The following is a 25,718-nucleotide window of genomic DNA, read 5'->3' on the forward strand; positions in this document are numbered from 1 at the left end:
AAAATGGCTACCAGTGGCAGGAAGAATAGAGGTGATGGTACTTTGTACCAATGAATACCATCACAAAATTTGTTTCTTCCTATATGCATAAAAATGTAAGGCTGTCATCACATGGCAGTTTGTATGATTGCCAATAGTTCACCGTTTGCAGTATGCCAAATGGCAGGTGGCCCAGGTGAGTTGTTGAACTGAGGGGGTTGGATGTTGTGAAGGACCTCCCCCTCCTTTAAACACACACCCTGTGAGGTTAATTGGCAGGGGAAAGCACTTCAAACAGTGCTGTGTGAAGTACCTCCTTCCTTTTAAAGGGGATGGGCTTTGGGCAAGCAGTGAGGGGACAGGTGAGGTGTAAAAGGATGGGGAGTTGGAAAGGGGTAGATAGGGTTGGCAAGCAGGAGTGGCAGCGCCTAGTATTTATATATATTTATTGGCATTTAGATACCACCCAAATGACCCATGTCCTCCCTCTGGGAAGTTCACAAGATAATGAAATGAAAATGCAACAAACTAAAAGCAATCGATACCGTGAAGCTGTACCAGCACAAAAATCAGCACAAACAGCTCTGCATTAAACTACACAAAGCATCTTCATTTGTAGTGGAGCTGTATTATCCTCGGTGAACAATCTTTCCCTCTGGATCATCAGTCTTCCAGATTTTCTATTTTTGCTAAAAATAAAAACACCGTAATGAACTGGATGAGCAAAGAGAGCAGCTAGGTGGATCAATTCACACAGAAGGCGTGTTTGAGTACAGAGAATGCATCCAGTTTTCTGACACTGGATGCATACAGGTAGCAAAAATTTAGAGAAAAGACAAAATGATTGATAATAGTGGCATCAGGTATACTCAGCTGGCAGTTTTCATCCCGGGAGATTGGAAGGATAGTTTGTTGGCAAGATATTTAGATGTGGTGAAAATGTGGTTTTCTCCTGATTAATGATGTTAGTCACTGAATCACCAGGTTTCAAAAGTAATTAATTGATTATCAAATACTAGGGCTGTCATCCCATTAAAGAAATCTTAACTGATTAAACATGAGAGTTTTAACTGACTGATTAGTGAATTAAATCTGCATATATCTGCACTTAAAAATGATAAAGGATTATTTACTGCTGCTTAGATGGTGTTCAGTTGGCAGTTGTCACCCACTGACAATCACAGCAACAACCAACTTAGAAGAGGCAGGCCCTTGTGTGTGAGGGAGAAGAAAAGAACTCCTGCTTAGATTCCCTCGTAATAGCTCAGTTGGTTAGAACGTGGTGCCAATAACATCAAGATCGCAGGTTTGATCCCCATATGGGACAGCTGCATATTCCTGCATTGCAGGGGGTTGGACTAGATGATCCTCAGGGTCCCTTCTATGATTCTGTAGAGGGTCCCCCTCTACAGTTCTATGATTCTATGTACACAACTATTAAAGGTGCAGAGCCCTGCCATATTTGTTACCTGGCCACCCTAGAGAGGCATGTACACCTCTTCTAAGCATTAGGCTAGAAGTGTGTCTTTGCATCTAAATACAGTACAGGTTTTTGACATGTGCATTCCATCAGCTGGCAGGGGCTGGTAATTTACAGGATTGGAACAGGCATGGGTTCCCTGCTTGCAGTACTTAGGAAAATCCTTCATCTGAAGCTAGTAGGGGATTCTAGGGTGGTGAAAATCCCCCATTGTGGAAGATGGTGAAGTGTTAGCAGGCAACAGAGAGAAGACGGAACTACTCAGCTCTTATTTGGCCTTGGTTGGGTTTCTTCCTTCAAGGGAGATTGTATTTGGCCTGGAAAAAAGTGGAAGCAGAAATTTGAAATCCAGGATACACCAGGATATGATTAGAGAATACCTAGCCTACTTTAAATGCATTAAAGACTTTGGGACAGCTTAATTGCACCCAAAGGTGCTTGCAGCCATTATATCACTGCTGTTGCCAATATATAATCTTTGAGAATTCTTGGAGAACGGCTGAGGTACTGGAAGACTGGAGATGGGCAAATATTACCCTTATATTCAAAAAGACGAGAAAGGCAGATATGATAAAATATGGACTGGTCAGCCTGGTGTCAGTACCAACCAAAGTTCAATGTAAAACATATTAATAAGCTGTCTAGGAGCATCTAAAAAGAAAAGTGTTATTGTTATTATACTCTGCCCATCTGAATGGGTTGCCCCAGACATTCTGAGCAGCTTCCAACAGAATATGAACAGGAGCCTGCACAGATTAATAAAGAAAAAAAAGTTATGACAGACCAGCAGTATCTTCTTTTTGATAGGAATACTAGCTTGGTAGATCATGGGAATGTTGTGGGTATCATATATCTTGATTTCAGCAAAGCATTTGATAATTTCCTTCATTATATTGTTAAAACATGCTCTGCTGAAATAAAGGTCTATGATATATGGCAGCTTCTTCAATACTTCCCAGACTTTTGAGCTTTCCCCCCGTTTTTTGCTTAGCTCCATTGATTGGTGTTAGTCTCTAAAAATGGAGACATTTAGGATTTCTGAAAATAAGTTAATGTTGTATGATGAATGGGATGGTTATTTGTCACTGATGTCAGAAACTTACTTCATAAGAATTATCAATATTTCTTAGCCATTAGCCGTTATTGGCAACTAGTAATTTTGGATAATGGCAATCCTAGTGGAGTCATCTAGAACTGGTGTCAAAAGTTTCTGATAGTTATTGACAGCAAGGTATCAATTCTATGTACCAGTAAAAATACCCAGTGTTTACTTACTATTAATAAAAAATTACAGACCAGTAATTCAGAGGTTGCAATGAAAGTGAATTTCTCTGGAATGCTTTGTTCTATACAGCTCAAAAGTTGGTTTATAATCATTTCCTCTCTTGCTAATTGGATGTGCATAGTTGGCCTGAAGAAATATATTGACCTCATAGAAATAGTGATGTTGCTACCTACTTTTATTGATTATTTGTGCTGGGGAGTGACACAAGTCTATGTCTCAACACACACACATCATGGCAGTCAGAAGATGGGCACATGCCTTCTCCCAGCCCTACTAAGAATGCATTGGCTGGGCAAAGGGGCCAGGCTTCAGGATAAGGAGGCTGCCTTTGATATCCTTGCAGCTGCAGTTCCAATGCACTGGACAGGCCAAGGGCAAAAATAGCAGGTGTACCCTCCCATTGGTCAGCTCGGGAGCGGAGGGAGGGAAAAGGCGGCGAAGCTGGCGATGGAGAGCAACCTTCAGGGCAGGGCAAGGGAAGCTGGCCTCCCATTAGGCGAGCCCTGCATGTGCGGAAGGATGGAGTAAGGAAGAGCGTGCTCCTATTGGCCAGTTAAACGGTGGAGGGAATGAGCGCAAATTCCCATTGGTCGGGAAATAAAGGAACGGCGAGGCGTTCCGTTCGGGGCTTTGCGCCTTCTGAAGGGGAAGGTTTTTCTCTCGGCCGCCTCGCCTGGACCGCAGAAGAGCTGCTCGTCGCCGGGTTTTCGTCGTCCGGCCCTGCTCGTGCACGCGCTTGGCGGGAAGGGGGGAGGGAAACGAGCAGGGTTCGCTCGCTTCCATTGGTCGGGCCGCGCACGTGCTCGCGGTGGGCGGGCTTGAACTCTGCGCGAGCCTCCATTGGCCTCGGGGTGCGCGCGCGCGCGCGCCCACACGGAGCGCGCTCCTTCCCTCAGCTGTGGGAGGGGTGGGTGCCTGGCTCGCGCCCCGGCGAGCGCATGCCCAGTGCGGATGGGGCAGGCGGCGATGGTGGAGCTAGGCTGATGGCGGCGCAGGAGGCGCTGCGCTGAGGACGCTCCGGGAGCCCGTCCCCATCCCGGCCGCCGCCGCCTCGCCATGGGCAACGAGGCCAGCCTGGAGGGCGGTGGAGCCGAGGGGCAGCTGCCCCCCGGCCCCGCCGCCGGCCCCTCCACGTCGCCCGGGGCTGCCAAGCCGCCTTCAGCACCAGGCAGCGGAGGACAGCTCCCTCCGGGCAGGGCTCCAGCCGCCGCACCGGGCCCCGCGCAGCCGCACGGACCCTCCGCCAGGTGGGAAGCGCAGACCGGCTGAGCCGGGCTGGAGGGGAGGGGTCGCTCGAGGGCAACTTGGTCTGTCAGGGCCGAGGAGGAGGAGGAGCAGGGCTGGAGGGAGTGGGGATTAAGGGCGAAGTGCAACTGGGGAACCCTCTGCTGCGGGGTGCCCGGTGGGGCTGGGCATGAGCTGGGAGTGCGAGAGAGGAATGGGGCAGCAGAGGGCAAGGCTCAGCCTCTCGAGACGGCCAAGAGAGATGGGAGAAAAAGATCGGGTGCAACCCGGAGGGGGTCGCCAGCTCTTGTAGGGGAAGGCTCTGGACATGATTCCTCTGTCGGAATGAGTGGATGTGGAGAAACAGAAAGATGGTTGGGCCTGGGTGGTAGCTTTGCCATGTGTGCATTATGTTAAGGGAAGCCCCTTGTTTTCAGAGGCACTCTTTCGATCCCAGAGAGTCAAGGCTCCCTAGAGCATATTGATACCTCTTACTTTGGGAATGCTGATCTCTGACCAAGCTCTGTGGTATAGTTTTGGTGGTGTCTGAAGTGGACGAAAGGCTGTGTTGGGTTCCATTTGAGACTCATGTTTTAAAGGAGAGTATGCAGGAATCTGCACATATTTGATGCAGCGAATGAGATCCATCTAGCTGGATGGTGCTGCAAAAGGCATCGGATGGAGGACCAGATGGCACATGGGCACATACATGCATAGGATGCAGACACTTCCACAGAGTGTCGTAGTGCAGGCTAGTATCAGGGAGAGGGGAGCAGAGAAACATGAATGGGATGTTGATTACACAGAAGATGGGAAAAGTGACATGCAAAACAGAAGATCATGGTTTGTGGGTAAAGAACTAAGCAAGCACCCTTTTTCAATGTGTGTGTTGTCAAGACTTCTGGCTTAAGTCATCTACAACATCTACAGACAAACAGGTCGCCCTTCTCACAACTAGATCATCTTGGCCAGTTACATTGCCCTCACGCTTGTTTATAATGATACAATTGATGGTGCTTAAGGCCATTATGTTGAGTACAGTTTATATACCCTGCATGTGGTTATCCTAATTGCAGACTGTTTGAAATATATATAAAAAGAAAAATAATAATAATAGTAGTAGTTATGTAATCTCTACATCAGTGTATAGAAATAATAGAACAAAAACATCAGTGCTCTGTGTAGTTTCTCCTAAAAAGGAAAACAAAACATGACAGGGTGAGGGTGGAGAGTAGTATAATGATTAGTTATCATGCAGCAGAACACTACATTTAGAAGAAATTTTAAAAAATAACATTTGCTACCAATAAATGTAGAACTTTAGTGTTAGAAAGCAGATAAAAATAAAAAGTTAGTGAAAAAATGAGAGTAATCTTTTCAATGTTTTGTAGCAAGATATTGGATATATATGTGTGTATGTGCTAATAGGTACTGAGCCATTTTTGTCGAAAAGCTGAGTAGAATACACTAAGAAGTGTATCACCCTTGTTCATATGTTTAAAAAGGGTTGCGCTGTTAAATGCTCCATTATTACAAGGAGAATGCAATAGTAGATTCTGGAAGAAATCAAATTGCTTGTTTTTCTGTATTAAGGCTATGTTGAAGCAGGAACCTTCTTTATCGCCCTTTAATGCCAAAAGTATTAGGTCCTGCCTGAACTTGGATTTTTCTTATCATTGGATTTTTGTCATGAGTTTGTAGAAGAAATCTATTAAACTATGCTGATTGATGTTCTGTATTGATCCCTTTACATTTTTTAAAGGCAACAATCCATCACCTATCTTCAAATTGGTATAGATATGTTTTAATAGTATCTTTAATCCTAAATCTCTTCTGAAAATGTACATAATCTGTTTGTAGAATTGTCATTTGCATGTAGAGGAAATGGTGTCGGAATTGTGATGTGGCAGTTCTTTCCCTCTTGCAGGGTAGCCTTTGTACATTACTCCTCAGCTGAGTTTAGGGGGGATGTAGGGAAAGCATTGGTGCATATGCAAGTTGTATATACAGGCATGAGAGTTAATGGATGTTGAAATAATTAGGCAGAATGAACTTGTATAAGATTTGGAAGGAGTGTGTGTAGTCTGTAGCTAAGCTAGCTAGCTAGTTGTTATGAAAAGGAAAGAAGTGTGTTTATGTTGGGACCTGTAGCAGGATTATTTAGTTTCTGTGGCCTGGAAGGTTTCTTTAAGTCTGCAGTTCAGGCTCAATTATGCACCATAAAAGTGTTACTGATGGAGAGCTGAGTGTTTTGAAGCATCTGCGCATTGAGGCTTTTCCGTGACACTCCTGCCATGGTGTGTCGAAGAACAGAACTGGGAAGCTATCCAAGTACTAATACATCTGTGCAAACGTACTAGACACTCTTCCAAACCCAGACAATCAGCACAACCCTGTTCTCTCAAAACAAGCATCCTATCATATCCCTGTCACGACTAATAGATGCTTATTCTGTCAGCCTTATAGTCCTTTGCTTAGGGAATGCGCAGGAGTAATCACGAATATGGGCAGTTTCCAGAGTGGTAGCCATGTTAGTCTGTTGCAGCAAAAACAACAAAGGCTAAGGATGTTAATTAAAAGGACCTTATCCAATATTAGAAATTTCTCTGTGCAAAAAAAAGGTGTTTGGACCTGACTTCAGTTTTAGAAAGGTTGTTTTGCTTAATGAATAATAGAGCCTATTAGGTCAACTTACTGCACAGTATAATTAAGATTCCACATGTTTACTACCTATAAGTGTTTCAGAAGCAGGTGAGCCAAATCCATATAAAACATAGGAATGGGAAAATATACTATTTCAGAATTATTAATGTTGGGTAATATCCCTGTGGATGGTATCAGTACCAGGCTAGGGCCATAGCTCAGTACTAGAGCACATGCTTTCCGTGCCAGAGGTCCCAGGGCTTAATCCAATAAGGGCTGGGAATAAATCTTGTCTGAAAACCTAGAGAATCACTGGAAGCCAGTGTAGCCAATACTAGATAGAGCAATAGTCTTACTTGGTGCAAGACAGATTCCTATATTACCTCCTATATTGCCATGTGCATGATGCATCTTGGTGTACCTGTTTGAAGTTTCACACTGGTCCTTGGGTTGAAATCCAGTGTGTATTTACTTGGAGGTACAGGTATTTACTTGAAGTTGCTTGATCCCTGCTCCTGCCAACCTAGCAGTTCGAAAGCACGTCAAAGTGCAAGTAGATAAATAGGTACTGCTCCGGTGGGAAGGTAAACAGGGTTTCCATGCGCTGCTCTGGTTCGCCAGAAGCGGCTTAGTCATGCTGGCCACATGAACCGGAAGCTGTACGCTGCCTCCCTTGGCCAATAAAGCGAGATGAGCACCGCAACCCCAGAGTCATCCATGACTGGACCTAATGGTCAGGGGTCCCTTTACCTTTAAGCACCATGATTGAACTCAGTAGGACTTACTTCTGAGGAAACTTGCATAGAATTGCACCATAAAGCTTTCAGTTAGGTTCTTTGTGAGTTCCGAATTGTACTAATTCTCCCCTCCCAAATATTCAATATGTTTAGAACCATGCATTCAGCTATATCTGTTTCCCTTTTGATAGGACTATAGGCCAAGATCTTCTGAACGATTCTCAAATTCAACATTTTAACAAAATATAGCAGCGGTTAATGTGGGGCAAAATGTAGCCACATGTAAATATTTATTTATTATTAATCTCCTCCCATGCATGTCTCAAGGTGATGTACAAAATAAAATCAGGAAGCAAGCTAGTCACATACAGTATAAACCTCTAAAGGTCTTACTGACTTTCTTTTAACTCAAGTGCTTTCCAGATGTTTCCTTTATCTCTTAGCTGCCTTTACTTTATCTAAAAGGCACCTTGAGTCCCAGTCTGGGAAAAATGTGGAGCCTAAATAAATATATAATAATACTTTTTATCAGTGAAGCTTTCGAAATATATATATTTCCCCACTCTCAGTATACAATCTGGAAAGACACAACACAAAAGGAAAAGGGTTGAGGAGGGAAGAATGAAAAGAGGCAAACTCGGGCACCAAATTCTTACTATCACAAGGTTATTATAATAACCAACTTGAATGCAAACAGGATGCTCATGGTTCAAAAACAGGCTGTGGCATGCCTCTGATAATAGTCAAGCTTCTTAGAAGTGGCTGTACAGTGGTACCTCGGGTTAAGTACTTAATTCGTTCCGGAGGTCCGTTCTTAACCTGATACTGTTCTTAACCTGAAGCACCACTTTAGTTAATGGGGCCTCTTGCTGCCACTGCGCGGCCGCTGCACAATTTCATCTTCATCCTGAAGCAAAGTTCTTAACCCGAGGTACTATTTCTGGGTTAGCAGAGTCTGTAACCTGAAGCGTATGTAACCTGAAGTGTATCTAACCCAAGGTACCACTGTAATGCATAACTGGAAGTTGTTTGACCTTACAGGTGCGGCCTTGACCTTCTGGAAGCTGCAGGCTTCTTGTCACTCCTGCTGTAGCAGCTAAGGCTGTTTGTATATCTATCTATCAATTGTTTCATAATGGGCTGAACATGTCTTTCCCCTGCCTCTTGGCAATGACACTCCCCAGCTTGAGCTGGTGCCATGGAATGGGGGCGTGAGGGCAGATGGCTGGAGTTAGAGAAACACAGAATTCATTGGGCTGAGAGGGAGGGGTTTGAGGAAAGGATGAATTGAGGTGGCTGCAAGAGAGATGGAAGTTAAGAACAGTAGGAGCCAAGGGGGGAGTGGGAGTGGGAGAAGAGCTGAGTAACAAGCTCCTGTTACAAGCTCCCGGGAATAGGCGGGGAAAGGAGCCAGCGAGTCAGAGGAGACTGATGGGATTGTGTGGTGCCTATTTAATATTTTGATTTGAATAAACCAGGTTGGTTGCAAATCTCTAGTTAGTATCTAATTTAGGAGTCAAAAATAGTTGATTCATATCACTTCACAATGAAATGGATACAGCACATGTTTGGGTCATCGTCTTTCATGTTTCTGAAATCTCAGTTATAGATCACTTGTAAGACATACAACTGCACTTTATGTATAAAACTCAAGTGTGTCACTGGGATTAAAATGCATTTTCCAGTTTCTTAATGCGTTTTACTGTTAAGCTGTCTTTTCCCACATGATCAAACCTATCATCTCAGTAGCGTTCAGCAGTAATCTTTAACCAAATGCTTTTCTGCCCTCTTTCTCTTTTAGGCATTAGTTTTTATTGAACTTTTCACTATAAAAATACAACTAATAACAGCAACAAAAGTGCAGATAAAACAAAGAAATAAACCGTCAAATATAAAAAACCTAAACCCTCTTACTTTTTATAGGTAGCAGGGGAGAAGTGCAGTGTAAAATGTTAGATGAACATGGGAAGTCTTGTTGAAATCCCTGCTTACCAGGGTTAATGCATGACATTTGATCATTCACTAACTATCTCTTACTGTACCTAACATAACAAAGTAGTGGAAACCCCAGTACTTTCTTGGTGGAGGAACAGAAATGTAATGGATAAATTGGAACATACTTATTTTGAAATGCAGGTATAAAATATACAAGGCTGTGATGATGATAAAACTTTAATTAACAAGCATAAACTGCATATCATGTGTTTAAAGCACCTCTTAGTGAAAACAGCCCTATAAGGTGGGTTGATAGAATTAGCTTCATATAAAATGATGAGTTACCAGTTTGTGAATATGTTTTTATAAACTTTTGAAACAGTTTTTTTGGGGAAAGTATTTGGAAGATGGTTGGAAGAGGGACGTCATGGAAGAAGGAATCTGGAATATTATAGAGGACTCATTCAACTTTGTGTACTGAAATTTTAGTCTTAATAGCTAAAACAGCGAAGAGAAAGCAGATAACTTACTAAGCGATGCTGGACACAATTCAGCCATACATGTGCATTTAAAGGCACATTGGTTTTAATGACAGGAAAATATTAAAAGCTGGGTAAAAGACTTAAGAATGAAGTGCTTTGTGTCAAGAGTGTTGCATTACCAATAAGAAATGTGAATTTACCGGTACATAACCCAATAATCTTTTTGAAGGCTAATAATTTCATTTTCTTTATGGCTAGTGACTTTGTAGAATATGTGTGTTTTAAAAATGCCAATTATGGTTATATCTGACAAACTGTCTGGTAAAAAAGAGATTGGAGGGAGACATAGGGTAAAATTCAACCTCACACTATGTTGAACGTTCCATCTGTGCAAGCATTTTGGCTTGCCAGATGGAATAGTCACCCTTCCCTTGAGTGTTGTTCTGTAGATTCTCCTGAACCTCCCATAGCCAATTGTGGGGCGTGTGCAGGGGATGGGGGTGGGGGTGGGGGGAGGGAGTCATGCTGTGCAAGCAGAAGCCCCTCGACAGGGTTTCTCCTGACTGAGTTCATTAGTTAAGTTCTGCCCAGCATCTTTAAGCTGCTGTTTTCAAGTGCCAAATCAGCGTTATTGAGATCTGAGATGTTTAAAACAATGCAGCTACATGCAGATCTTTTGGAAGATCATTTATGCTTTGAGAACCAGAGTTTAGGCATATTTGCGGAACAGATACTTAACAGGTATGTGTTAAGCATGATGCTTCATGCATCCATGCTAATACCTAGACCGAAACTGGCAGTAGTTGAAAATGGATGCCTGCTTCATCACAAACCTGGATCTGGCCCTTGTAGAATATGTGGTTTATGAAGTTCTGCTGTGATACAGGATGCTTTTCACTGTTTGCCTCAGTGAACTCCCTAAAAGTGGAGCTTATCTTTTGTTGTCGTTCCAGAGAGCCCCTTTATAACCTTAGGCAACCTCCCTCCAAACAGAAAGTGATTTTGCAACTTTGAGAGCTTGTACCATATATATCATATATCACAATGGGGGAGGAAATATGCATTGGATGTGGGTCCTTCCAGGTGTTGTGGACTGCAACTCCCATCAACCCTAGCCAGTTTGGTCTGTGGTCAGGGGTTATGGGAATTGTAGTCCACAGATTTCTGGAGGGAACTCTTCTCTAGAGAACCACTCTGCTGGTGACTTTCCTGGAAAGGGACAGCTTGGTTACTGTGACACATATCTAGACTACTGCAGTGTGCTCTGTATGGGGTTTTTCTTATTTCTGATCCAGAGGTTGCAGCTGGTGCAGTAGCGCTCCTTATCAGGCACATAACATACCAATGTTGAGGTTGCCTATTAGCTATCAGGCCAGCTTTATGTTACTTACATATAAAACCCTAAACAACTCTGGGTCAAGTTTCCTGAAATACCAAGTTCCCCTCCCTTGCCCTATAAGGGCAGTAAGATAAGCAAATGGAACCTGATTAGCCTTGCTGCTGCCCAGTAATTATTACCTTGTGGTAACATGAAGACAAGCTTTTTCATTGATTGTACCTGGTCTGTGGAGCTCTCCCTGTTGAAATTTGAGAGGCCCCCATCTGTATTGGCACCACTTTACACAGGCATTTTTCACTTGGTGTGGGTCTAGATCTCCTGTTTTTACTGTTGTATTGCTTTTTGATGCTAGTTACAGATTTTAATTGGTTTTGTATATTTTGCTTTCATGTTTTGTGAACTGCTTAAAAGCCAATTTGGACACTGAGCAGTATACAGGCCAATAAAGAATAAGAAAAGCGGGTTTTGTTCCTCCTTCCATGGACACAGTGAATGACATGACCATTTTGGAGCCATCTTCCCTTTGCACATCAAGCCAACACTTTCTCTTTCACACCTTAATATCTAAGGCCATTTAATGCTCTTTACATGGCAGAGTATTTTGCCATATTTGTGCCATGGTTTGGAGCAGCAAATTGGAGCACCTCATTGACTACAGTACTCTGTACTGTATGTCTATTGTGGATTCACAAACACACATTCAGCTTCACGTTGTACAGGGTCTGCTGATCCAAATACCATTGCATATGCAGCAACATTCTTAATGTGTAAACTCACAGTGCCTTTCCTGGAAAACTGCTTTCTCTTGTTTTTTCCTGAGCATTCTGCTGCCAGCTCCATTCCCTTTCACATCACTAAAATTGCAAACCCTCTGGACAGGGGCCATGTCACTTCTGTGTTCTGTGTGGTAGCAGTAAATAAATGTAAAATAGTTGCTGCAGCAGCACTACTTCAGTAGCAGGCAGAAATAGAGGTGGTTGCAGAAAGTACAAGGTGGCAGTAGAAGAATCAGTCAGGTCCAGATGGCTGACCAGATTAAAACGAATCTGCAATTAATCTGTGATCAAGTAATGAATCAGGTAATTGCACAGATTAGTCGATTAATGTTGTTAGTCCAAGGAAACACAATAATTGCTGCTCATCTTCCTATTAGTTGTATTATCTTCATTTTCTTCAAATCCTAGGCGCTGACATTCTTTTCACTTTAGAAATGAATTGGGTGTTGCCATGCATGGTTCCTGTCTTCCTTCTTTTCTAAAGGCTTGTTTTTCCTTCCACTTCATGATACCATTGGGTCGCTTGCATTAATCAGGGCCTTCTTGAAGGATTACCTCGGGCCCTTGTAGCAGGAGAAGACAAGCTTTGATAAAGTTTGTGACAGTGTTTTAAATACGGCTCTTTAGAAACTTGCTTGATGTGCAGGTTGAGCACAGCTCTGAACAGTTTACACTGACTCAAAGAAGTAGCTTCTTGGGCCATTTGTTGTACAATTCATTTCCCAGTCTATGACTTCAAATTCCACCTGGAGATTCAAGCCCTCCACCTGCCACCTGGAGGCAGGCAGGCAAACCTGCAGACTCCAGGTCAGCCCTGGAGGTCTGGCAACCCTATTACTAGTACAGTGGTACCTTGGGTTACAAACGCTTCGGGTTACAAACTCTGCTAACCTGGAAGTAGTACCTCGAGTTAAGAACGTTGCCCGAGGATGAGAACAGAAATCGCGCAGTCGTGGCAGCGCAGCGGCACCAGGAGTACCCATTAGCAAAAGCGTACCTCAGGTTAAGAACGGTTTTGGGTTAAGAACGGACCTCTGGAACGAATTAAGTTCGTAACCCAAGGTACCACTGTACACAAGTGTGAACTCAACAGCAAAATGTTGCAGTGTATTTGCAGTCCCTAATGAGTGTTCTTGTTCAGGGCTTCACCCAATCTGAGAAGAAAAGATTGTTCTACCATTATTTGGAGCTACCAAGGTGAGGTGGTGCTTTATAGCACTAAAGAGATCCAGTGTGGGTCTACTATTTATTTTATTATTTACTGAACGACCAGGTTGGGCAGGGGCACACTACAGTGTGGGAAAATATGCCATTTTCCCTATCCTGAAACCTTGTCTAATTCCATTGTTAGCATGTTTGTTTGCTGTTTTATTCCCTATAATTTATACACCGCTTGATTGTTTTTTAAAAAACCCTCAAAGTGGTTTACAAACAAATAAAACAAAGAAAAAATTACAACCCTACTTTAAAACATACAGTACAAAAGTTAAAAAAAAAAAGGAATTACTCCAACTTTCTAAGCCTCTGGGTAGGCTTGTCTAAACAAGAATGTTTTTAGCATATGTTTTATCTCCTTTAGTATAGACATAATGACTTTATGTATTATTTAAAAATTCTTATTTAGCAGAATTATATTTAGAGTACAACAAATGTGATGGTTTAAAGAAGCCATTGGGCTAGAAGGCTTTAGTTTTGAGCTCTTTGGTGTGTATGTAAAACATACGGCTTCCCCCAAAGAATCCTGGGAACTATAGTGCACCTCCGCAGAGCTACAATTCTGCTTAAGAAACTACACACCCCAGGATTATTGGAGGGACGCCATGTATGGTGTGCATGATATGAGCCACTGGTCACAAATCACTGGAATACAGTGTGCCTGTGTGTGCAGTTGAGGTTCTCTCACTGTCCACTTTCCCTTGGAAGGCCTTGCCTTCTATGTCCTTGCATATTCCATTTCTTGTGGGGAGTCCATAACCTTCTTTGACCAGTGTCTGTTGAGTGTTTGTGTTTCACCAAACCGATCGACTGCCTGCAAGATAATTACACACATGTATTAAAACTAGAGCTGATGTGATAAATGACCATCTTAATCTAATTTGAGCTTCTTGTCCTAAGGGACCAACGTGTAAATGGTGCATGGATTTTCTAGCTGTTGGTATTTCTTTTAATTGAGGTTTTAAAGACTGATTTTCTTATTGTGGTGTCAGCAACCCTGAGCCCTTTGGGGGTAGTCAGGTTAAAAAAGAAGAAGTAGAGGAGGGCTCAAAAACAGTGTGTCAAGTAACAATTGATCATGGGAGTGAACACGCAAGATGTTGGATCATTGCCCTGCTTCTACTGGAGTCTGCAGTTCCTCTGGTTCTTACCAGGAATGTAATGGCCATGGAGACTTTGGGGATGTTGTGCACCTTCATGAGGGCTAGTCGTTATTTGGGCGGTGCAACAGCTGCTGTAGCAAATTGGCATTTTAGAAGGATTTTTAATGTGCAGCTATCAAGCCCTGCTACAATTGTCCAGCTTCTCCATCTTGAGGCACATTCGGTTTTGTAGTGCAAATGTACATCCCTTACAACAGCCCCAGCAAGCATAGCCAATGACCAGGGAAGATGGGACTTGTAGTTCAGCAGCATCCGGAGGGCCAAATGTTCCCCACTCCTTCTCCCCCCACCATGTTTTTTTGCTATCCTATTTATATAAAAAGCATTTATAAACCACTTAATTTTTAAAGAATCTCTAAGCTACTCTATTTTCACAGTCAGGTTACTCTAATTCTTACAGAAAACTGCCAGAGGGCATTGATAATTAATCTGTGAGTGCATCTAAAAATTACTTGAGAAAAGAAGGCTCATGAGCTTGAATCTGACTTTTACTAAGGCTTTATTTATGAAGACGTATCAAATTATTCACATAGGGCAGAACAGCATGAGCTTGGTAATTTGTGTAGAAAGCAAAATGTGGACCCTTTTGCGAGCACAGCCTTCTGTTTGAAATGGGTCTTCCTGGGTGTAGTTCCACGTGTGAGAGCTCTTTGAGAAGTTTTCCTCACCCTGCTGTAGTGGTGACAAAAAAGGAAGGGGTGGAGGAGCTCCTGGAGCTGAAGGGCTGAAGTTCTGAAAAGGTGTTAGAAATTTAGGAGTTTATGTACTATGTATGTGAGCAACTAGTGGATGTACAGGTGTCCTAGACTTTTTATGTTTTTAAGCTTCATCATATGAGGAGAAAATAGCTCACACCATAATTGTTGTGCACTGCAATAATAGTCCTGCTACAATACCATGGTGCATGAAATTTTACTCTCAAAATACACATGGCAGAAATCACAGAATTCTATGAGCCAAAAATTGGAGAAAAAAATTAGCTGTTTTCTAGTTATGTGCTCTACTTTGCACAGCAGCCATAATCTGCAGCTACTGCAAGCTGATGCGGTTTTTAAAAATTTACTGCTACTCTTTATTCTCTGAGAAAGGCAGCATAGCTGTCAATTGTTGTCAGTCATTACGTGGCATTTTGCTATATTGGTAGTAGTTTACTTGTACCCTTTGAAAGATGTCTATGTTTAATGTAGACTAGTAAGAAATACATGATGGGGGGGGGGGGAATCAAGCATTATTTATTCCTGAGTTACATTCTGCACTAGGATGTTTTTCTTTTGTGCTTTTGCTCCCATTAAAAGAGGATTACTATTTTTTAATGACATTAGTAAAACAATTCTGTTCTATAGATCTGCAAATATTTGTCTGGCTCATTCAAACTAACATCAGCCAGTGCACCCTGGACTACAGTTCTGCAGCCTCCCATCTTGTCAACACCATAGTGCTCCTCCTGTCCCCAGGCATCATGTGCAGTTTTTTATAGCCCAGATCTTTCTGCTTAGATCTCAATCTCATTGCCTCCATAGATTCCTTCCTCTCCACGCACCATACTTCTGCATTCACCATCCGCAGTTCTTGATAGTTTCCTGTTGTTTTTTTCAGGCCACTGACTACTGTGTCCTACTTTCCTCAAACATCAGGATTCTCAGCTCCCTTCACATTTGGCTCTCTGCTCCTTTGTTTCCCTGCTTTCCTTGTTCTCCTCAATATGTAACACTCCAGTGTTGCTTCTTCCTGCCAGCAGCATAGAGAGAGCTTCTCCTTTACTTTCCAACTTCGTTAGAGTGTTTTTCTCCTTTTCTTTCTCAGTACCTCATTTCCTTAGCTCCCTATCTCTCCTGTGGTTGATTTCCTCAGGCCCTAAGGCAAGTAAGAAAGACACTACTGGATCAGACCAAAGGCCTGTTTGGTGCAGCATCCTGTTTTTCTTGATCGTCAGTCAGATGCCTGATCATTTGGGTGGCCCTTTACTACAGCTTTTCTAAATCCACGATACCTCTTTTGAGATGTAACCAGAATTTACACAGTAATCCAAAAGTGGAATACTGATATTTGTCAGCACTCATCTTTCACCTCTTTCTCAGCCCTCTGCCTGCCTCGTCTTCTACACACAGCTGTTCCCTAACATGACAACAGCTCTGCTAGTGACGGGGTTGGGGGCAACGGCTTGTGTGCACACCTGACAGTTTCCCAGCTATCCATCCAGATGCAGAGTAGTTGGATGGGTGGTTTCCATAAAACAGAAAGTACAATATTATTGATACCATGTACTCCAAACTATTGATGCCCAAACTTCTCCAGGCCTTCCTTCTGACAGGGATTTGAATCCTTGGCACCATCAGCAACAATTATGAGTGACAGTAGTCTCCAAAGAATAGCAGTGCAGCAGCAGCCAGACCAGAGTAAGAGCAAATCATCTGCAGTCTTTTCTCTGGGAGCCTGCGGACTCACCTGCACACACACCCTTGTTGAATTGCACTAAGCCAAGGTTTGATTTAGTGTTGTATATGAACTGAGGGCTTATCCACACTTCCTCTTGTCCCACTGCTTCTCCCCCACCCGGGGGAGGGGGGAACTGCTCTTTAACACCCAGTCTGGGATTTTCCCGGATTGCCATTTGTTCCAATCTGTTGCTAAAGAGGGGTTTTTTTCCCCTTGGAAAGGAGTGGGGCAAGGGGACACCGCTCAGACCCGTGCTTTCTAGGCATGGCGCAAACGGAAGTATGGACAAGCTCTGAGTCAGTGTATCCCTCCATGAATACTGCTGATGTGAAAAACAAGATGAAGAGGGGCATTCCATAAGCTGGATAAAATAAACATAGAGACCTAGTTGAAACAGGCACAAACAGATTTAGTTGTGGAGCAGGTTCTATCAGCATTACAAAGGAATGGGATTGCCAGGCTTCTTGTTCTCCTTACAAGAAAGGAGATTCTGACGAAACTTAGGAAGAACTTTCTGATGGTAAGAGCTGGTTGGAAGGTGGTGGACTCTCCTTTAAAGAATGGTTGGGTGGCCATCTGTCAGGGCTTCTTTAACTGCAATTCCTGCATTCAGGTAGGTAGCCGTGTTGGTCTGACGCAGTCGAAATATATATAAAAAAATTAAAATTGTTCAGTAGCACCTTAGAGACCAACTACGTTTGTTCTTGGCATAAGCTTTTGTGTTCATGCACACTTCTTCAGATAGGGTCTGGTGACTTCTGTTTCAGTGTATCTGAAGAAGTGTGCATGCACACAAAAGCTTATACCAAGAACAAACTTAGTTGGTCTCTAAAGTGCTACTGGACAATTTTTTATTTTTTTATATATTTCGACTGTGATTCCTGCAGTGCAGGGACTTGAACTAGATGACTCTTGAGGCTCCTTCCAGCTCTGCAGTTCTGCAATGCTTTGCCTTAGGACTAGCAGGTATGGCTCTCACCACTCCTGTACACCACTTGCGGTACATGACTAAACACACTACATTTTTGCCTGTCATGTTGTCTGGAAAGGCTCAGGAGCCCTGGCTTCTGCTGGTCACTACTGCTAACTCTAACCCTTGTCTTTGTGCATGTTGAATGGCTGCCTGGTGGCCTGCGGAGAGACATGAAGACAGTGATAAATAATAGATAGCAGCTGCAATGGATAGTGCCTGTAACTAAGTGATCATTAGGTTTTTTGGGGGGGAAGTGGCTGATAAAGTGATGTGGATGTTGGGAAGTGATGTAGATGCTCTTCTCTTCCACAGCTCCACCCCCCACTAGCTCCTTGGCAAATATACCTATTTGGAGAGGTTGCATTCTGTTTGTGTTGTGTCATGTGCCTTGACTAGCATGTTACACTGGCAGCAGGGCAAAAGTAACCTCTAAGCAAACATAGGACTCTCAGACTACACCTAAGCTCACCTTAGCAGTTTCAATCACAGCAAGGTCATTAATCCCCAATGAAGTTCCAGTCACATTTGCACACTGTTGTAACCACATCAGAAAGGGACAAGCATGCATGAACTGTTTGGTTTCCTGAACCCCAAAATCACCCAGAAACACACGTGCACTCGTACTCATCTGTGCATCCATGGCAGCTGCTTCAAATGTACACATCTGATTTAAGTATGAAGTGAATGCAACTTAAGTTTTCTAATTGGATTGAAGCTGGTTTAAGAAAAAACACACACATCAAGCAACAGTATTTCTCAAGAAATTACAGGATCAATCTGGTTCATGGCTAGCATGGTGTGTACGCAGCTTGACAAAGTAGAAGTGGGAGTGCACCAGTGCAGAGTAAGTGGTAATGTGTACACCTCCTTAGCTTCACTCTTCTCTGCCATGCCTCCCAACTCTGTGTATCATTGCACCTTCTGCTGACACTGTCATGACCTCACAGCAGCTACATTAGCATGAGATAACCCTGGCACAGCCATAGGGCAATGCCAGCCAGCATGAATTGACTAGGCTTGCTTACCTTCTGTTCAAAGGGGCTTAGGAGCAACCCGATTCTCTTCCAGTGGACATAACGTATGATACGATTGCACTGTTAAAATAACTGCATACTGCCCAAAGTCTTGTCACCATACTCTCTCTCTCAAGGCAGTATCAACCCTTTGAGCAGAACAAGAAAGAGTGTCGCCAGCTTACCATCTTCCCTTAAACACAGTTCATTTTGGAAGGCTCAAATGGTTCATTTATTGACTTCAAGAGCCACCTTAGGAGTTAGTGGAAAAGAACTTGGGCATTCATCCAAAACTCAGCGAGTACTTCACCTGTGTTTGTAATATGTCTTTGACTCTTTATTAATAATTGATAGGAAACTTCACTCTTAATTGGCTGCAATATTAATAATTCCTTTGTTAAGAATTTTAAGCGTTCATGTATCTGTTTTAAAGGAATTCTACTTATTCCTTTGGTCTCCATTTTGTTCATGACAGTATATCTCAAATACACTTAAAGTTTAAAAAAGATTAATCATTGCAGTTTTCTTTGTTCATTAGTTTCCATGACACATAGTTTCAAGAACTTCAACTTACTTTGCTGAAGAAAATAGACTTCTGGAGTATGGATAAAATAGTGAAATTAATCTGATATACTTTGTTTTGTCCTGGGTTTATTAATTGTTCTTTATTCTTTTAGGCATTTCCTAAGTTCATCCTTCATTAGATATTTCAGCAGCTCGTTACTTATACTATTGTACTATTTCCCTCACCATGGTCTGTTTAAGTTGATTTTGGTTTTTGATAAATTGACATTTGCTTTTTGTTAGCCTTTCTGTGTGTGTGGTGGGGAGAGAACACAAACACCACCACCAAGTTTGCTCTTGTGGTTGTATGAGAGCAATCCATAAGTCCTCCCCCCCCCCCAAAGCTGACTTTTCCTTCGATGCGCACTGAGATGGTGTGAATATGAGGCCCTTCCATGTTTTACACTGAAGTACCCATAAACAGCTCTTGAGGGTTCTGGTGATGGGACAGGATGAATCATGCTCTTGGTTTTAAAAAAAGGAGGGGAAGGTTTTATTTGATTTTTAAAATAATAATAATAATAATAATAATAATAATATGCATCTCTTCTGATTTTTTTTTTAAACCTGGCATGTGACTCAGTATCATATACGTTGAGTTAAATATTACTGTCCTCTGTAAACAATGAAGCATGGGTAAAATATTTGCCTCCTTGCGAAACAAGCATTAGAACTATGACACAATAGAAAATTAGTTTGATGCTGTGAGCCAGGGACTGGCAGAACTTCAGATCTGTTGGGACCTTTCTCCTAGCTTAAGAAGATGCCAAATTGTATCTTGCCAGGACCAGTCACTCAGCCCACCAAAATGTTTTTTTCATTCCCATTTTATGCCCTCTAACTATTTAAATGCTGCAGTTTCCCCAGTTTTCAGTTGATGAATATTTATACCAATCAAACAACAAACATGTTCTTCAATCATCAAGCGTTATCAACACATACAAGCAGCCTTTTCCACACATTGCTGCCGGGGATGTACATCTGGATATGCAATCACCCTCGCATTGCAATACTCATACAAACTATTTGGATTGTCTGGATATATCTTTGGATGCAGTATTTGTATTCACCTGTCTGGTTGTCCATAACTTCAGCAGGATTAGAACCATTAAGGCTTGCTTCCAATTTTATGGAAAAATAATGATCCACCCAGTGATAACTAGCAATGGCTGGGCATTTGACCTGGAAGTAAATGCTTCTGTAAGGGTTCTTGCATGGAAGGTAAACAGAAATTATGTTTGAGAGAAGGAAACCCACATTTCATTCTTTCTTGAAACTGATTTCAAACAAATGCCTTAATGCTGCTTGATGTAAATCGTATGCAAAGAGTTAAGCTATTTATTAGATGTGTTGTGTATTATTTCCTAAGAGAGTAGAATATTGTTATAGATTTAATAAATAATATGTAGTTAAGTATACCAGCCTACGCTGTAAATTACTATAAATGCTAAATTTACTTGTGAATCAAGACAGTGCCTTTAGGAACTACCTGAAAAGGGGGAATATATTTTGGTGATCTTTTATGGCACAGGTAATTTTGGACATATTACTGGAAATGCATGGATACTACAAAAAAATACAACTTTGTGTCTCCTCATTCTCTCTGCCCAGCAGGTCAGGGGAGTAGCTTGGAGTAAACAAACCAGCTGGCATGACTAATGATCCAGAAGTTTTGGTACTACAGTAGCTTAGCAGCAAAGCGCTTGTTTTTCATATGGAAGGTCCACAATCTAACAAACTGAGCTATCCAGGCTGAGCTGCTATCAATGGCCAAGCTTCAGTTTCTGGCATCTCCAGGGAAGGTTGAATAAGATCCTGTTTAAAATTCTGGAGTAAAACTGCTGCCAGTAAGTGTAAAACTAAGTTAGATGGGCTACTGGTCTTACTTTTTATAAGGCAGCTTCCTATGTAGTCTGACCCTTCTCTTCTCACATGGAGGTGCTTTGAAAATGAGACTGCTTGATGTGTGGAAGTGTCTTCAGAAGCCAGCACTGGACCAAAGACAATCACAAGTGCTCTGTCAAGCATTGCTCATATGCTTATCAAAATGTGAGCACGTTTGTGGACAATGAGTGTTCTGCAAGTAGCAGCCAGTAGAGTAGAGTGGAGATGGGGAAACTTGGGGAGCCATGGCATCACATCCTGTGTTTATGTTTGACAAATTATGAGAGGAGGTAGAGATGCAGGACTGCTGTTTTCAGTTGCAACCATGTAACTCCAGTAAAATGAAGCTGTAGGCTTACGTTGCATTAATTTTAATTAGTCCCTCAGTCTTCTAGGACAGTCTCTACTATCATCGGGAAAACCTAGTTTGGTGTTCTCCTTATACTTCAGTGAATTCAGTTTTATGTTGATTTTTAAGGTCTTGACAGCACAATTCTATATATGTCGACTAGAAATAAGTCCAAATGAGTTCAATGGAAATTACTTCCAGGTAAGTGAGTGAAGTATTGCAGCCTGAATTATTTAAATCTCAGTCCCAAACATTTTCACAGGCAAATTTGTTTAAAGTTCCAGAGCACGTTTCCTGCTATGCTGTTGAAATGTTATGGGTTGTGACATTGTGCTGCCGTATAGATTAGTGCACCCTTTGCTTAACACTTATTTTGTTGTGTAGCCAGTCCTGAAATCAAGTGATTAGTAATTAACTAATATATTCTTTCCTATTTCTGCTTCCATATTTTTGTGTGCATATTTTTATGCCTATGACTAGATACATATAATTAAGGCTGGAAGAAATCCCAGATAACTAATCATCCAGGCACCTAGAAACTTAATATTGGTGCTTTAAGGGTTTGAATATTTTTAAGCCTTGTTACTAGATAGTAATCCTGCTGGGTTGGATTGTTGTAAATTTATGTTCCTCGTAAAGTGCTTAGTTCATGATAAGCACTCTTGATAATAAGTTATCGATGATGACGATTCCTAGAAATGCGATGAAGTAATTTTGAAATATGTCATGTTTATTCCCCCAAATTCTTTGAAGAGTCTAGGCTTGTCCTATTGACCTCAGTATGTCTGGTGAGCTCCACTAGAGCTCTTGCAAGCTCACTTTGAATTACCTTGTGCATTATCCAAAATCTTCAGAAAACATTTGGAAGCTCTCACATAATTTCTCCGAGTCTTCTAAGGGCATGGAAGAATGCCCTTGTAGTCCTCAAACATCTCTCCATCAATCTTCCCAAACTAACCTACTGCAATAGCAGCAGTGGTGGCGTGCCTGGGGAGAGGAGTCAGTTTCCTCCCTTTTCTGTTGCTCTAACATGGTGGGTAGCAGTGTGCTGGTGCCAAATCCCAGGGGATCATGGGAGATGTAGTTCTCCCATGGGCCTTTGCAGTTGCAGTGGAGCAGCATAAAAGGAGGGAGGGAAAGGGGGAAATAGTCTCCGCTCCCCATGCACCATCGCCCTGCTCCTATCACTGCCTGAAAGGTGAATGCAGCAGATGGAAGGAGGAGTGCATTTGGGAGAGTGGAGGCCAGCTGGGAGGGCTTCCAGGGATCACAAGGACTGGCAGAGATGTGCGTGAATCTCTTCTTCAGCTTGGATTTTAATCCTAGCCGGATGATAATGTCTAGGGTGGTAAAGTTTGCCTCTCCTTTGAGGTGTTTGTTTGTTTTAACAAGGCCTCAGAGGTTTATTTTTGAGCCAGAGGTCAGAGAACTTTGCTGACACCCCAATATATTGAGGCCTTAAAAGTTGGCTTATGGAAGAACAGAGTTCCTCTTTTGCAATCCTCTTGTGTTCTTTTATCCCCTGCTTTGAGCCATACCTTCCTGCTAGAGCATTCCCATGAAATTCAGCTTCGTTGCCCTTGTCACGTCTGGCTTATATTGCAACTATTACTTCTGGGCAGTCTTCAGAGAGCTTCCCCTCAGAGCTGTTGTTCTATTTTGCTTCCCTTTCATGCTCTGCTGTGTTCAGAACATCTGGGTGTGATGAGGTCCCTTTGAAACTTGGTTTCCACACAAAACATTTCCCCATTTTTATATAATAAAACTGATTTTAAATCAGTGTAACCCCTTGAGATAATACAGTTCGTGCCAATTCACAGTTTATGCCAATACTGAAATGCTTATGGAAATGCAGTTTTGGCGCACTCTTGAATTAAGTGTGGTGGATCTATAGTAGCTGGTGTGATATAATTAAATCTGAAAAATACCCTTGTTGAGAAGAAGCACTACATTACCTTCTTAATGATAGTTGGCAAACTGAAGATAAGTAATCAAGACTTTAAAGTGCTTCTCTACAGTGTATTAGAACCATTCAGTGGTTGCATGAACACTGATAATAAGAACATAATTTAATCCAAATTCCAATTTAATACCTAAAATATATAAGGGTTAGATAGGCCAAACTGGAGGAAGCATTAATGTTTAAGGTGGAGTATGGAAGTGTTCCCCTACTACCTGTGTGACTCTTAAATGGCTAGAGGGAAACATGTTTTCAAAAATTATTGTTTTAAAGTGCAATTCAGTACACATTTGGGGTGTAATCCCTCCTTGAATTTAGTAAACATACATAAATTGTAACTTTGAATTTCTTGCAAGTGATGGGCAAATTTTTATTTTGAGTTCATTAATTTATGTTGCATTTTTTGTTCAGATTTGAATGTTAATGTGCTTTTGATAATAAATAAAGCATATTACTTTAATCATACCAATAATTTCATATACTTCTATCATGTCTGTCAGGGAACTGCCATCGGAGCTAGAGGCGGAGGGAAGGCTCCAGAGGGATGCCGGAAAGGGTCCCAGTAGGGAGAGAGGCAGCCCATCTGCTGGGGAAGGAAATCAGCGTAACACCAGTGGAGAAGGGGGGCTGATGGGGGAATCGGAGAGGAGGCTCCAAGACTCCTCGCCGGAGACCAGCGGAGAGAGTACGGGTCCTCCGCTGCCCACACCCTCCCTGCGCAGAAGGCTTCCGCGCAGGGAGACTAGGCGGAGACTAGGCGTCAAAGAACTTTTGTGCTGGAAGAAGTTCAAGAAACGCCCACTGACGGATTCTGCCAGCGATTGAGACAGCCACGAAGCTAGAGGCTGTCCAGTCAGAAAGGGTTCAACCAGGTAACCTAGCCAGGAGTGGTGGCAACTTACGCACGAGCAACCCCTAGACCCATTACAATGTCCTTCCCTTTGCTTATATTTTTCAGAGCTAAAACGTTTCCTCACATAAAAGTTATGCCAGCCCCCAGATCATATTGGTTGTAATATGCAGGGTTTCTTTCACACATTTTTATGGACATGCACATGATGCCATCTCCCAATCACTGACATCTTCTATTGCCCACCTCATTCTTCTGTCTTTACTCAGACCCCAGAAAGCCTGACTTTTTCTAGAAGAAGAGAACAATAGGGTCATCTCCACAAGTTTGGATGCCTTTGGTGTGCCTCTTCTGTCCTTTAAAAAGGGCAGGGTTTTGATTTGGAAAGTGGAATGTAGGAAAGTACTGTACTTGTTAAATTCTGTACTTGTTAAATTGCTTTTTGAACTGGTTTAGAAGCACAAGTCTGTATAGACACTTCTCATTAAAATCCTCCATTATTCAGGACCAGCCCTTCTATTAGGCAAACTGAAATTCTTGTCTAAGGCAAGTGATTTATTACACTTTATCAGGTGTTTTTTTTTAATGAAAGAGATATAGTTCTGTAGCAACATAACCCAGTAGTTCTATAACTATACTACAGTAATATTGTAGCATTATGCAATTATAGTGCTGTTCTTCTCTTATAGACATAAAAACATTTTAGTGATAATTAAGGATCAATTAAAATAGCAAAAATAGTGCCTTAAAATGGCACCTGCTACAAGTGTTATAATGAATATGTTCAGAGCTGTGATAGATTCACTTTGAAAGTGGCTAGAGAGAAGCTTTTCTCCCTCTGTCAAAATGCTAGAAACAGGCGATCCAATTAAGCTGAAAGTACTTCTTGACTTGCATAGTTAAAACCATGGAATTTTCTATCACAAAATTAAACAATAGCCATCAACTTGGAGAGTTTAAAAGGAGTTTAGACAAATTTATGGAGGATAAGGCTGTTGCTGAGCATAATGCCTGTATACTATCTCCAGTATCAGAGACAATATGTCTCTGAATATCAGTGGCTGGGGATCGCAGTCAGTACGTTTCCAAGCACAATTCAAAGTGTTGATGCTGACCTTTAAAGCCCTAAATGGCCTCGGTCCTGTATACCTGAAGGAGCATCTCCACCCCCATCGTTCAATCCGGACACTGAGGTCCAGCGCCGAGGGCCTTCTGGTGGTTCCCTCACTGCGAGAAGCAAAGCTACAGGGAACCAGGCAGAGGGCCTTCTCAGTAGTGACCATTTTACAACATAATAAAACAGAGGGTTATCGTATGTTCTAACATCTTTTGCACAAGCACACACATACACCACACAAACAATTTTAAAAGATAACTTGTCATTTTCATCAACAGTTCCTAATTATTATTATTATTATTATTAGTTTATTT

General features: G+C 42.2%; 1 protein-coding gene across 4 annotated transcripts in view; it reads left to right on the forward strand.

The window, feature by feature from the left end:
- Nucleotides 1-3,699: 3,699 nt before the first annotated feature.
- BSN (bassoon presynaptic cytomatrix protein) overlaps nucleotides 3,700-25,718 on the forward strand; it is a 196,539-nt gene continuing 174,520 nt past the window's right edge. For all 4 annotated transcript variants that reach the window (XM_080996376.1, XM_080996375.1, XM_080996378.1 and 1 more), the window contains exon 1: nucleotides 3,700-3,991. In XM_080996376.1, coding sequence (XP_080852502.1) covers nucleotides 3,801-3,991 — 191 coding nt within the window. In that variant the 5' untranslated portion in view covers nucleotides 3,700-3,800. The remainder of the gene's footprint in view (nucleotides 3,992-25,718) is intronic.

This window comes from Podarcis pityusensis (genome assembly GCF_964106645.2).
Source record: "Podarcis pityusensis genome assembly, chromosome: 2".
NCBI lineage: Eukaryota > Metazoa > Chordata > Lepidosauria > Squamata > Lacertidae > Podarcis > Podarcis pityusensis.